The sequence below is a fragment of the Schistocerca serialis genome, chromosome 4 (assembly GCF_023864345.2).
Source record: "Schistocerca serialis cubense isolate TAMUIC-IGC-003099 chromosome 4, iqSchSeri2.2, whole genome shotgun sequence".
NCBI lineage: Eukaryota > Metazoa > Arthropoda > Insecta > Orthoptera > Acrididae > Schistocerca > Schistocerca serialis.
Window position 1 is genome coordinate 857,064,207 of NC_064641.1, and position 12,537 is coordinate 857,076,743.

Genomic DNA, 12,537 nt, shown 5'->3' on the forward strand with positions numbered 1-12,537 from the left:
TATCCTTTCTTCTCGCTATCCGCCAGGCCTCAATCTCCGCTAATTTCTAATTTCAATTTGCCGCCGCTCATACCTCACCTGTCTTTCAACTTCATCTTTGCCTCTGTACATCCGCCCCGACTGACATCTCTGCCCAAAAAATGCCCAAACTCTTTGCCTTTACAAATGTCTGCTTGTGTCTGTGTATGTGTGGATGGATATGTGTGTGTGTGCGAGTGTATACCTGTCCTTTTTTCCCCCTAAGGTAAGTCTTTCCGCTCCCGGGATTGGAATGACTCCTTACCCTCTCCCTTAAAAGCCACTTTCCTTCTCCTTCCCTCTTTCCTGACGAGGCAACCATTGGTTGCGAAAGCTAGAATTTTGTGTGTATGTTTGTGTTTGTTTGTGTGTCTATCGACCTGCCAGCGCTTTTGTTTGGTAAGTTCATCATCTTTCTTTTTAGATATATTTTTCCCACGTGGAATGTTTCCCTCTATTATATCCATATATATATGATTGGGTGGATGGGGTGAGCAGATAATCTGTGGATGTTTGTTGATGACTCACTGGTGTATGGGAAGGTGTAATTGTTAAACGACTTTGAGAGGATCCCAGAGGACTTAGATCAAATTTCTAGTTAGTGTGGTGAATGGCAGCTTGCTCAATATGTAGAAGAAAATATAAGTTAATGCAGTCAAGTGGGAAAAACAGTCTCTTAATGTTCAAATACAGTGTTGTTAGTGTGCTGTTCGACAGTCATGTCGATTAGATATCTAGGCATAACGTTACAAAGTGATATGAAATGGAACAACTATGTAAGGAAGGTGGAACGAAAGGTCAATGGCTCGCTTTGGTGTATTGGGGGAGTTGTAGGAGACTGCATATAGAAATTTTATACTGCTGACTGTGTAAATTTCACATAGGGACCATGAAGGTATGGTAAGAGAAATTAGGGCTCATACAGAGACATAGTTGTTTCTCCTTTGCTGTGGTTGCGAGCGGAAGAGGAAATGCTTAGTAATGTTAAAAGGTATCCTCTGTACCATATGGTGGCTTGTGGAGTATATGTTACAAGTAGAACTCTTGCTTGCAAATGCAATATCAGAACTGCCTCATTGGTGCCTTTGTTTCCTAAAGCCCAATTGATAGACATTTGTTAGACCTTCAGTTTTATTTTTCGTTCTTCATGTTATTCTTGTTAGCAGTTTGGATGCAAGAACTGTTAAGTTGATTGTGTGACAGTTCTTGCACTTATCTGCCCATCCTATCTTTGGTATTGCTTGGATGATTGAACAAAACCCCCTTTTTGCACTTTTCAGTGGACTGACAAAAAAAGTGTAAAATGCAGGAAAGCATAGGAAATACCAGAGGAGAAAAGGAATAAACTACTATTACTGTCATTCTCTTTATATTTTCATAGTTATATCTTCATATTGTTCAGAACATGAAATTAAACAATTTTGCCTATTTAAAAAAATCTGAATAATTGTATTTGTTTCTAACAGCAATTAGCTCTACTTGTCTCTCCACAATATACAAAGCATGAAACATGTTATCACCAATTGACGCACTCCTAGTGTAGTGCCTCAAAATGTTCCAATCGTGTACAATGGTGTAAATAAAACATAGAAACAAAGTCTTTCCTGAAACCACATTAAAAAGATATTCCTGCTCAAATGTAATACTTATTATTGAATTATTATAAAATCACAGTAAGTAATTTTAACACATTATTGATTAAAAACAGGCACTCTTTGTAAACAGGGAACAATAGGCACAAAATCTGCAGCTAGTTGCTGTCACTTAGTTATGGGTGAGAAACAGGGTGGAAATTGTCATGCTATGGAGCTTTTTGACAAGGAATGATTACATCTGACATCAGGTTGTACCAATATAAGACTACATGCCTAGTATGGATTAGCATATTTCATATGGAAGTTACAATGATTTGTGAAGGCCCATTATAGAGATGGCAGTCTTCAAAACCAGTGTTTATTTGTATAAATGACTATGAAATTAAATTAAATCTGTTGTAATGCAATGCAATGAGCAGGCAGAAGGTTGCTTTTAGAGTCACTATTGTCAAATCGTGATTATCGTTACGGCAGTGACTTCGCATACTTTCCTACCCATCCAAACACTGCAAACCTATACTGTGAGCATGAATTGATGCACATTTTGCAGAAATTTGTATGAAAATAAATGTTAATGTTGTGATAACATCAAAGAAAATTTAAGATGCGGGAAATGTTGCAACACAGTATAGTTAATGATGGCAAATTACTGTATTGAGGGAATAGGATTTCTGGTGGAACCTACAAAAATGAACATAAAAAGCGTGAAAATTTAAAATGCGGGAACATAAAAATGAGGTTTTAATGTACTTTTATGAAGTTGAGTTGTAAGTTTCCGAATTCATAGACCCTACAGACAAACTTGAATAACCTTTTGGTTGCCTCTGCCGTAACTGATTTTAAAAATTCTGTGTTATGTGATCTCAAGTCTTCCAAAGCTCTGTGAAACTCTTTGCCCTGATATCAGATCCTCTGTGTCCCACATGTTGTTGTTGTTGTTGTTGTTGTTGTTGTTGTGGTCTTCAGTCCTGAGACTGGTTTGATGCAGCTCTCCATGCTACTCTATCCTGTGCAAGCTTCATCATCTCCCAGTACCTACTGCAACCTACATCCTTCTGAATCTGCTTAGTGTATTGATCTCTTGGTCTCCCTCTATGATTTTTACCCTCCACGCTGCCCTCCAATGCTAAATTTGTGATCCCTTGATGCCTCAAAACATGTCCTACCAACCGATCCCTTCTTCTAGTCAAGTTGTGCCACAAACTTCTCTTCTCCCCAATCCTATTCAATACCTCCTCATTAGTTACGTGATCTACCCACCTTCTTCAGCATTCTTCTGTAGCACCACATTTCGAAAGCTTCTATTCCCTTCTTGTCCAAACTGGTTATCGTCCATGTTTCACTTCCATACATGGCTACACTCCATACAAATACTTTCAGAAACGACTTCCTGACACTTAAATCTATACTCGATGTTCACGAATTTCTCTTCTTCAGAAACGATTTCCTTGCCATTACCAGTCTACATTTTATATCCTCTCTACTTCGACCATCATCAGTTATTTTACTCCCTAAATAGCAAAACTCCTTTACTACTTTAAGTGTCTCATTTCCTAATCTAATACCATCAGCATCACCCGATTTAATTTGACTACATTCCATTATCCTCGTTTTGCTTTTGTTGATGTTCATCTTATATCCTCGTTTCAAGACACTGTCCATTCCGTTCAACTGCTCTTCCAAGTCCTTTGCTGTCTCTGACAGAATTACAATTTCATTGGTGAACCTCAACGTTTTTACTTCTTCTCCATGAATTTTAATACCTACTCCGAATTTTTCTTTTGTTTCCTTTACTGCTTGCTCAATATAGAGATTGAATAACATCGGGGAGAGGCTACAACCCTGTCTCACTCCCTTCCCAACCACTGCTTCCCTTTCATGCCCCTCGACTCTTATAACTGCCATCTGCTTTCTGTACAAATTGTAAATAGCCTTTCGCTCTCTGTATTTTACCCCTGCCACCTTCAGAATTTGAAAGAGAGTATTCCAGTTAACGTTGTCAAAAGCTTTCTCTAAGTCTACAAATGCTAGAAACGTAGGTTTGCCTTTTCTTAATCTTTCTTCTAAGATAAGTCGTAAGGTTAGTATTGCCTAACGTGTTCCAACCTTTCTACGGAATCCAAACTGATCTTCCCCGAGGTCCGCTTCTACCAGTTTTTCCATTCGTCTGTAAAGAATTCGCATTAGTATTTTGCAGCTGTGACTTATTAAACTGATAGTTCGGTAGTTTTCACATCTGTCAATACCTGCTTTCTTTGGGATTGGAATTATTATATTCTTCTTGAAGTCTGTGGGTATTTCGCCTGTCTCATACATCTTGCTCACCAGATGGTAGAGTTTTGTCATGACTGGCTATCCCAAGGCCATCAGTAGTTCTAATGGAATGTTGTCTACTCCCGGGGCCTTGTTTCGACTCAGGTCTTTCAGTGCTCTGTCAAACTCTTCACGCAGTATCTTATCTCCCATTTCTTCTTCATCTACATCCTCTTCCTTTTCCATAATATTGCCCTCAAGTACATCGCCCTTGTATAAACCCTCTATATACTCCTTCCACCTTTCTACTCTCTCTTCTTTGCTTAGAACTGGGTTTCCATCTGAGCTCTTGATATTCATACAAGTGGTTCTCTTCTCTCCAAAGGTCTCTTTAATTTTCCTGTAGGCAGTATCTATCTTACCCCTAGTGAGACAAGCCTCTACATCCTTACATTTGTCCTCTAGCCATCCCTGCTTAGCCATTTTGCACTTCCTGTCGATCTCATTTTTGAGATGTTTGTATTCCTTTTTGCCTGCTTCATTTACTGCATTTTTATATTTTCTCCTTTCGTCAATTAAATTCAGTATTTCTTCTGTTACCCAAGGATTTCTATTAGCCCTCGTCTTTTTACCTACTTGATCCTCTGCTGCCTTCACTACTTCATCCCTCAAAGCTACCCATTCTTCTTCTACTGTATTTCTTTCCCCCATTCCTGTCAATTGTTCCCTTATGCTCTCCCTGAAACACTCTTCTTTCAGTTTATCCAGGTCCCATCTCCTTAAATTCCCGCCTTTTTGCAGTTTCTTCAGTTTCAATCTGCAGTTCATAACCAATAAATTGTGGTCAGAATCCACATCTGCCCCTGGAAATGTCTTACAATTTAAAACCTGGTTCCTAAATCTCTGTCTTACCATTATGTAATCTATCTGATACCTTTTAGTATCTCCAGGATTCTTCCAGGTATACAACCTTCTTTCATGATTCTTGAACCAAGTGTTAGCTATGATTAAGTTATGCTCTGTGCAAAATTCTACAAGGCGGCTTCCTCTTTCAATTTTTTCCCCCCAATCCATATTCACCTACTATGTTTCCTTCTCTCCCTTTTCGTACTGACGAATTCCAGTCAGCCATGACTATTAAATTTTCGTCATACATTTCATCAATTTCTTCAACATCTGCAGAGCTAGTTGGCATATAAACTTGTACTACTGTAGTGGGCATGGGCTTTGTGTCTATCTTGGCCACAATAATGCATTCACTATGCTGTTTGTAGTAGCTAACCCGCACTCCTATTTTTTTTATTCATTATTAAACCTACTCCTGCATTACCCCTATTTGATTTTGTATTTATAACCCTGTAATCACCTGACCAAAAGTCTTGTTCCTCCTGCCACCGAACTTCACTAATTCCCACTATATCTAACTTTAACCTATCCATTTCCCTTTTTAAATTTTCTAACCTACCTGCCCGATTAAGGGATCTGACATTTCACGCTCCGATCCGTTGAATGCCAATTTTCTTTCTCCTGATAACGACATCCTCTTGAGTAGTCCCCGCCCGGAGATCAGAATGGGGGACTATTTTACCTCCGGAATATTTTACCCAAGAGGACGCCATCATCATTTAATCATACAGTAAAGCTGCATGTCCTCGGGAAAAATTACGGCTGTAGTTTCCCCTTGCTTTCAGCCGTTCGCAGTACCAGCACAGCAAGGCCGTTTTGGTTAATGTTACAAGGCCAGATCAGTCAATTATCCAGACCGTTGTCCCTGCAACTACTGAAAAGCTGCTGGCCCTCTTCAGGAACCACATGTTTGTCTGGCCTCTCAACAGATACCCCTCCGTTGTGGTTGCACCTACGGTACGGCCATCTGTATCGCTGAGGCACGCAATCCTCCCCACCAACGGCAAGGTCCATGGTTCATGTGTCCCACATGAGCTTCCATTTCTTCTTCTGTCAAGCGATGAGACAGTTCCTCTGTCTTTATAGAGGCTTTCAACGTAATCTTTACATCTGTTTGCTCTCTCGTGTGTGTTTAGCAGTGGAACTCCTTCTCTATTTGCTTACTAAATGAAAATTTTTGCATTGAAAATTGTGTGCAATTGTTTGCAGATGTTGTCTATAGCAAAGCAATAGTTTGTAATATAAATAGTAATGTGTATTAACTATATACAAATATCATCTTGAGCCCAAGAACTCACTTATTGTGGTAATGAATCTGTACAGGAGCTGTTTATGGTGGAGGCCAGGCAGTAACAATGGAGACTAGGCAGAGCCGCAAAGAACTGGAACGTGAGGTCACTTACGCCATGTTCAATGTCCGTGTCGCAGAGATGCAAGCAGATTGGTTCAAGAACAGGTGATGGAGCAGTCTTGTAAAGTTTTGATATAACTAAAAAAGTGAATAAGAGAAAAATGACTGCCAGATTAGAATCTGTAGTTTGCTAGTTTCAAGTGTTGCAGTTATGCATTGCAGGATGCAGTTGCATACTATTTGAAAGTAATGGATGACATCTATGGATATGAACTAATAGATCTGTTGGTGCCATATGTACCTTAATTTAGGCTTTGGTTAGAAAATGATGGAGAGTGATAGTTTTCATGTTAAGAGGAGCAGAACTGTTTCAGTCACAATACATCAGGATTAAAAACTTAAAGAAAATGAAGGCTCAAGAATGGAAGCTAATCACTAATTTCAGTGCTTCTTTTGTGCAGGGATGAGATTCAAAATGCATTGCCTGAAGTGAAGGAGCTTTTGTTAAAATGGTTGGAACAGCAGGCGTCAATGAGAGTGTCCTGTGAGGCACTACAGGACTCTCACCAACTCATGGCATTGGTGAAGGAAGCCGAATCGCAGCCCACACACCCTCTCTACTCCCTCGCCACACGCCACTCTGCACATCGCCGGGTACAGGATGCACTGTCAGCTACACGTGCTGCACTACAGGAGCGTCTCGAAGAATGTGACAAGCATTTAACTATGCACAAGGTGTGTATCACACTGTAAAAGAACTTGGCCCTTGACTGATTGTGTTAGATTATTATGAACATAATTCGTCTAAAATGTAGGAACCTACTAGAATACTACAGTATTTTTAGGGTAATTACATCTCTTCAAAGAATGGAAAATCAGTGATTATATAATGGCAGTGAAATAGAATTGGTTACTGCTCACCACATAGACAAGGTGTTGGACAGCAGACAGGTATATTTAAAAATAGACTCAGCTATCAAAGTCTCTCCTCAGATGTAGAAAACACACACACACACACACACACACACACACACACACACACACAAAAAATGGCCACTGTTCTTTCTGGGCACTGAGGTTGACTTTGGTGAGCAGTGACCTCAGCTGAGGTGGATAATCAGGAAGACGTGTGGGACAGGAAGGGGGAGTGATAGAAGTATAGGGGTGGGGCAGGATGCTGCTTGTGGGTGTGTGCAGATACATGGTTGGGACAGGATAGTAGACTGTAGCATTTGTTGGTTGTGATGGGGAGGAAGGGGGAGCAGTGAAGGGGAAATAACTATGTATTCTGGAGGGATACCAGGTATGTGTAAGGCTGGAGTGGGAGCAAGGGAGGGTGTAGAAGCAGGTGGCGACAGGGACTAGCAAAGTCTCATGCCGCAAGGTTATGGGAATGAAGGGTACATTGTGGTTATCTCATTTGTAACAACAGGAATTTTCCAGCTTGTGGGCAGCAGATTTGCATTACTGTGGGTAGGGGGATGTCACTGTGCTCATTTAATGCCAGGTACTAAGTTGTGTACACATTAAGGATGGCATTTTCTACTTATTTTGGGGACGTTAGTGTAATTAACTGAAATCTGCCATATGTAAGATTGCAAAATTATTCTTATTACAGTGAATGTTATTCAATAGAATTCTACATCTTTAAGATTTTTGTGTGTTACGATTGTGGTGGTGGTGGAGATTGAGATTCATTTGATATTTTCCACAAGAAATTAGTAATTGGAGTATGCAGGCGCAATTCATATGTAATAGCAGCCTGCACATTTATCAGTCCAATGCATAACTTGTTGTAGATGATGTTCTGAATGTGTAAAACATGCAGCCATGCTTTTGTAAAATGAACTATAGTCAGATTAAAATTACTTGTCAGTTGAAGTCTGTTACTTGGCCTCGCAGTGTTGCCACATTTGCTGCTGCTGCTCGTTGAAAGGTAACACTCAAACGTGGTAGCACACTTCACAAGTGCTGTCACATGTGACGTGGAGCGATGTTGGAAATGTCTCCCATTAGTCACGATGGGAACACGAAATGCTCTGTCATCAGCTGATTTTAAGTGACTAATGACTGAACTGTGGCAGACGTAAGCATCTTGTAGCCTTGAATTTATGCTTGTGTCCTAACATAATGACAACATTGTGATGTGTAATCTATATGAGGAAATGAGGGTTGACAGCATGTGGCACAACTAGTAATCATACTTGTTTTGTTCACGTTTATGTGTGAACTGTAATTTTTTGCTTTAATTAGTTACCTAAAACTGTCCTCGTACAGACCGATGAGTAGTCTTAGTTGGAACTCGGTAATGGGTTTTAGGTGACACAGGCCTAGTCCAAATGTGAAAATAATGGTAGGAACAAAAAATAAGAGCAAGTAAAAAAGTCAGTATGATAATGAAAATGGTTTGAAAAAAGATTAAAATAAAATTACATTTAAACCAATTAATTCAGTAAAAATAATAATCTCATTTGATAAAGATTTAAAACAAAAAAAATTATATCCCCTGATGAGATTCAAACCCATGACCTACTCCTCTACAGAACCAGTCGCAACAATGATTTGCTACCTTCTGAAAGATTGACCTCGTGCAATGTTGGGTGAAGCAGCTTATTTATATTGAATATGTTCGCACATGACGTTGAATCCTTAGGTTGGAGGAACAAACTCCTACGCATGATGGGTCAACGAACAAGTAATTTTAATCTGGTTGTAATACAGCAGCAATAGTCACAGCTTTATGTTGCCAGATGTAGTGTATTCAGATTTACCCCTAAACAGACATTCGTTTCTAAGACATTGTACGGCAATAGTAGTAGTGCAGTTATTCTAATCTTGAAAAGTGAAACAAAAAATAAAATTTATTCCTTCACAAATGCGCATTTACTCCTAAGTAATACAGTGTTCATCGCTGTAGGACTTAAGTTGCCTTTTTGATGGACAAAAATGTCAACTTGTCACCATATACTTGTGAAGTATGTCTAATAATGTAGCTTCTGGCTGTAAAAATAATTTAAGTGGAAATGTTGTTTAACACCAGTACACCATGTAGTCATTTTTTCCAATTAAATACATATTTGTAACGTGACAAAAAGACAAAGTAGGCATTTTGAACTCATGACTGTTTTTCATATGCACATGAGGGAGGAGTAGTGGGGGGCTGAGGCACACAAATGTGAATGATAAAGTTGTAGAATATACACTGAAGAGCCAAAGAAACTGGTACACCTGCCTGAGGTCATGTAGGCCCCTTGCGAGCACGCAGAAGTGCCACAACACGACATAGCATGGACTCAACTAATGTCTGAAGTACTGCTGGAGGGAATTGACACCATTAATCCTGCAGGGCTGTCCATAAATCTTTAAGAGTAAAACAGGTTGGGGATCTCTTCTGAACAGCACGTTACAAGGCATCCCAGGTATATCCAATAATGTTCATGTCTGGGGAGTTTGGTGGCCAGGGGGAGTGTTTAAACTAGGCAGAATGTTACTGGAGCCACTCTGTAGTAATTCTGGATGTATGGAGTGTTCCATTGTCCATCGGAATGCACAATGGACATGAATGGGTGCAGGTGATTAGACAGGATGCTTACATACGTGTCTCCTGTCAGTCGTATCTAGACATATTAGTGGTCCCATATCAGTCCATCTGTGCATGTCACACACCATTACAGAGCCTCCACTAGCTTTAAAAGTCCCCTTCTGACATGCAGGGTCCATGGAAGCTGTAAGAATGAATGCAAATAAGTTTAATAACTTCTAATAATAAATTACTTCCACGATGGTGCTATATCCCGTGGATCAGAACTAGTAGAAGGCAAGGGAATTTACACCATAGATGTTCCCTGCCAGCTCAGTAGTCTGACTATAATGTTATTATAGGTAGCATTATCATACTCATTAGAAAGATGAATTTTGTGTTATTCTTTTGGGTTGCTTTATTATTTCTCACAAATGAGTAATTATGTGTAAGTAACATTGTTAAACAAGAACACGTCTCAGTAAGGCAGTTACATGAAACATCTCCCTCTCCCCTTCCCCCCCCCCCCCCTACTCCCCCCGTCACACCTCCTTGTTCTTTTTCTTGTGTGTGTGTGTGTGTGTGTGTGTGTGTGTGTGTGTGTGTGTGTGTGTGTGTGTGCGCGCGCGCGCTTCTATTTTCATATATACCTGATACAAAACTCTAACTACTCTCTGCATTGAGGGAGCTAGGAGAAGTATACAGTTAGTATATCACATTCCTTATAATGAGAACTAAAAAATGTTACAACAGATAGGGTTGTATTTGTTACAGTGTGTCAAATCTAAATGCCAGTATTTTGTGTTCATTTTTTGTGCATTTTGCCTCTTATTAAAGGAGATTGTAAAATCCTTAAATTGGCTTTGTAGAAACATGATATATTCTAATTAAATGTCTTGTGTTTTCAGAATGCACTGGCTTGTGTCCATGGTACACAGATACAGCAGTGGTTGACACAGTTAAATCAGGAGTCTGAAAAGGATTATCACCTTGTTTTTGATCTGGTCAAAGAATTTCTCCAGAATGCTGGACAGAGTCAAATGATAGTACAGGTGAATTCTTTAACTATGAAATAGGAAAAAGAAAGTATGAAATCTTTAATGGGTTTTGTCGTCTCACATTAGTTTCATACCTTCTAAAAATTGATAGAATAAGCTTCATATTCATTACTTTGCATACATATAACTTTGATGAAGGCCTCATTATCACCACCACAATCATTACAATAATCATCAACATCATAATGTCAAATTAGTGAAAATTGCAACCCTAATTGAGACTCCCATTTATAAATGTAAACTTGGAGAAAATGTAGAACAGGGTGCAATAAATAAGTGATAAAGATTGCAGAGAGCTGTCACATATACAAATCCAGCAGTGCTCCCTTGCAGATCAGAGAAATCATTGCACCAAACTCTCAGAATGAAGTCCCCTCAAACAAATTGGAAATATCAAAGAATGTGGAACTATTCCACATCAACAATGAAGAATGCAGTGCTAGTGAATTCAAGTGATAAGCATCTGACACATTAGTTTGTCATATCATGAAGTTTTGTCTCAAACAGAACATGATATTAAAACAGCAGTGCATATGTGGAACCAGTGGATAGAAGAGACCTATGCACTGCTGAGCCAGTTGTGATCATCAGTATACATTATGGCCACTATCTTATGAGCTCAGTCCTGACAGATTGTTTTGATTACAGAGCTGACCCTCATGCTAGAACATTTCAACAGATGTGGGGTTGTCTGTGTGGTTGGATTTGATGTCATCTGTTACAAGTTGAACTGCTGTCATGAATAACATTCCAATAACAACCATTATTTAGCATTCCCTTGTGCCTCAGACCGAAGTGGGGCTGCTAAGAGGTAAAATGTTGCATTTTTGTATAAATTCCACTTTCATCTGTCCTCCTGACATTGAAGTTGATGTCATATGTGTAGGACACTGTTGTAAGTACTGCAGTCTTGGAGTGTACATTGTGGAGTGGAATAATGGTCACACTCTAATTGCAACTAAAGTGTCATTTTTATGTACCACCGGGAGCTGTCGATAAAACATCTTTATTTGCTACCATTTTCAATTGATGCATCAGCAGCTCCTGCTAGTAAATAAATAAGACATTTCTTTAAATGTTTGTGGGGCAGTTGTAGTGGTTTGAGAAGCAACTTGTACAACTTAACAGCAGGAACTCCCGTACCAGTAATCTCTTATAGCTGGTGTTATCTACTCCATCCGTCAGGCAACTCCACATCTTTTGTATGTTTCAGTAGAATGTTGAACAGCTACATGTGGCTAGAAATGTACGAACTATTCTTCTTCTTCTATTAGTAATAGTAGTAGTAATTCTGAAATTCAGGTGTGAAGACTGATGAGAAGTATTGTAATTGTAATCTATTCCGTAACAGCACTTGATCCATGATATAAAGGTAATTTCAGATACATGTTTCCTGCTGCTGCAGTTTTCACATATGTTAGTTTTAATTTGATTCTTAATGTTCTTTTTCTACTAAGTACTTTTCGTGCTGTATTTACCTGATTGTAAGATGAAAAGTCCAGGTTGGAATATCAGCAATATTACAAAAAGGAAGATTGCTACTCTTTGTAAAATTAACTTGCAGACAGACATAATGAAAAGACTGTTCCATATGGACCGAATAGGAGTTCATTAAACACACACTTTATAAAAGTCAAAGTCCTGTCAGATGCTCAGACTTGTACAAACTGAATTAACAAGGGCTAAGTCCTATATGAAGTAAACTTGTCTAAGTCTGGCATATAGCCATTTGAAAATTAATTCAGAATAAATTCAAAAGTCTACCATGATGACAGCCCCATTTTCTTCTTCAAAGAGGCATTGAAGATAGTAAGTCTACAGCTGACAGTTCCTTGG

The 12,537-nt window shown here is 39.1% G+C and overlaps 1 protein-coding gene across 1 annotated transcript in view; it reads left to right on the top strand.

The window, feature by feature from the left end:
* Positions 1-12,537, top strand: part of LOC126473496 (serine/threonine-protein kinase SMG1) — a 353,891-nt gene that overhangs the window by 273,133 nt on the left and 68,221 nt on the right. Inside the window, exons 38-40 of the mRNA XM_050100581.1 lie at positions 6,096-6,228; positions 6,585-6,858; positions 10,552-10,695. Coding sequence (XP_049956538.1) covers positions 6,096-6,228; positions 6,585-6,858; positions 10,552-10,695 — 551 coding nt within the window. The remainder of the gene's footprint in view (positions 1-6,095; positions 6,229-6,584; positions 6,859-10,551; positions 10,696-12,537) is intronic.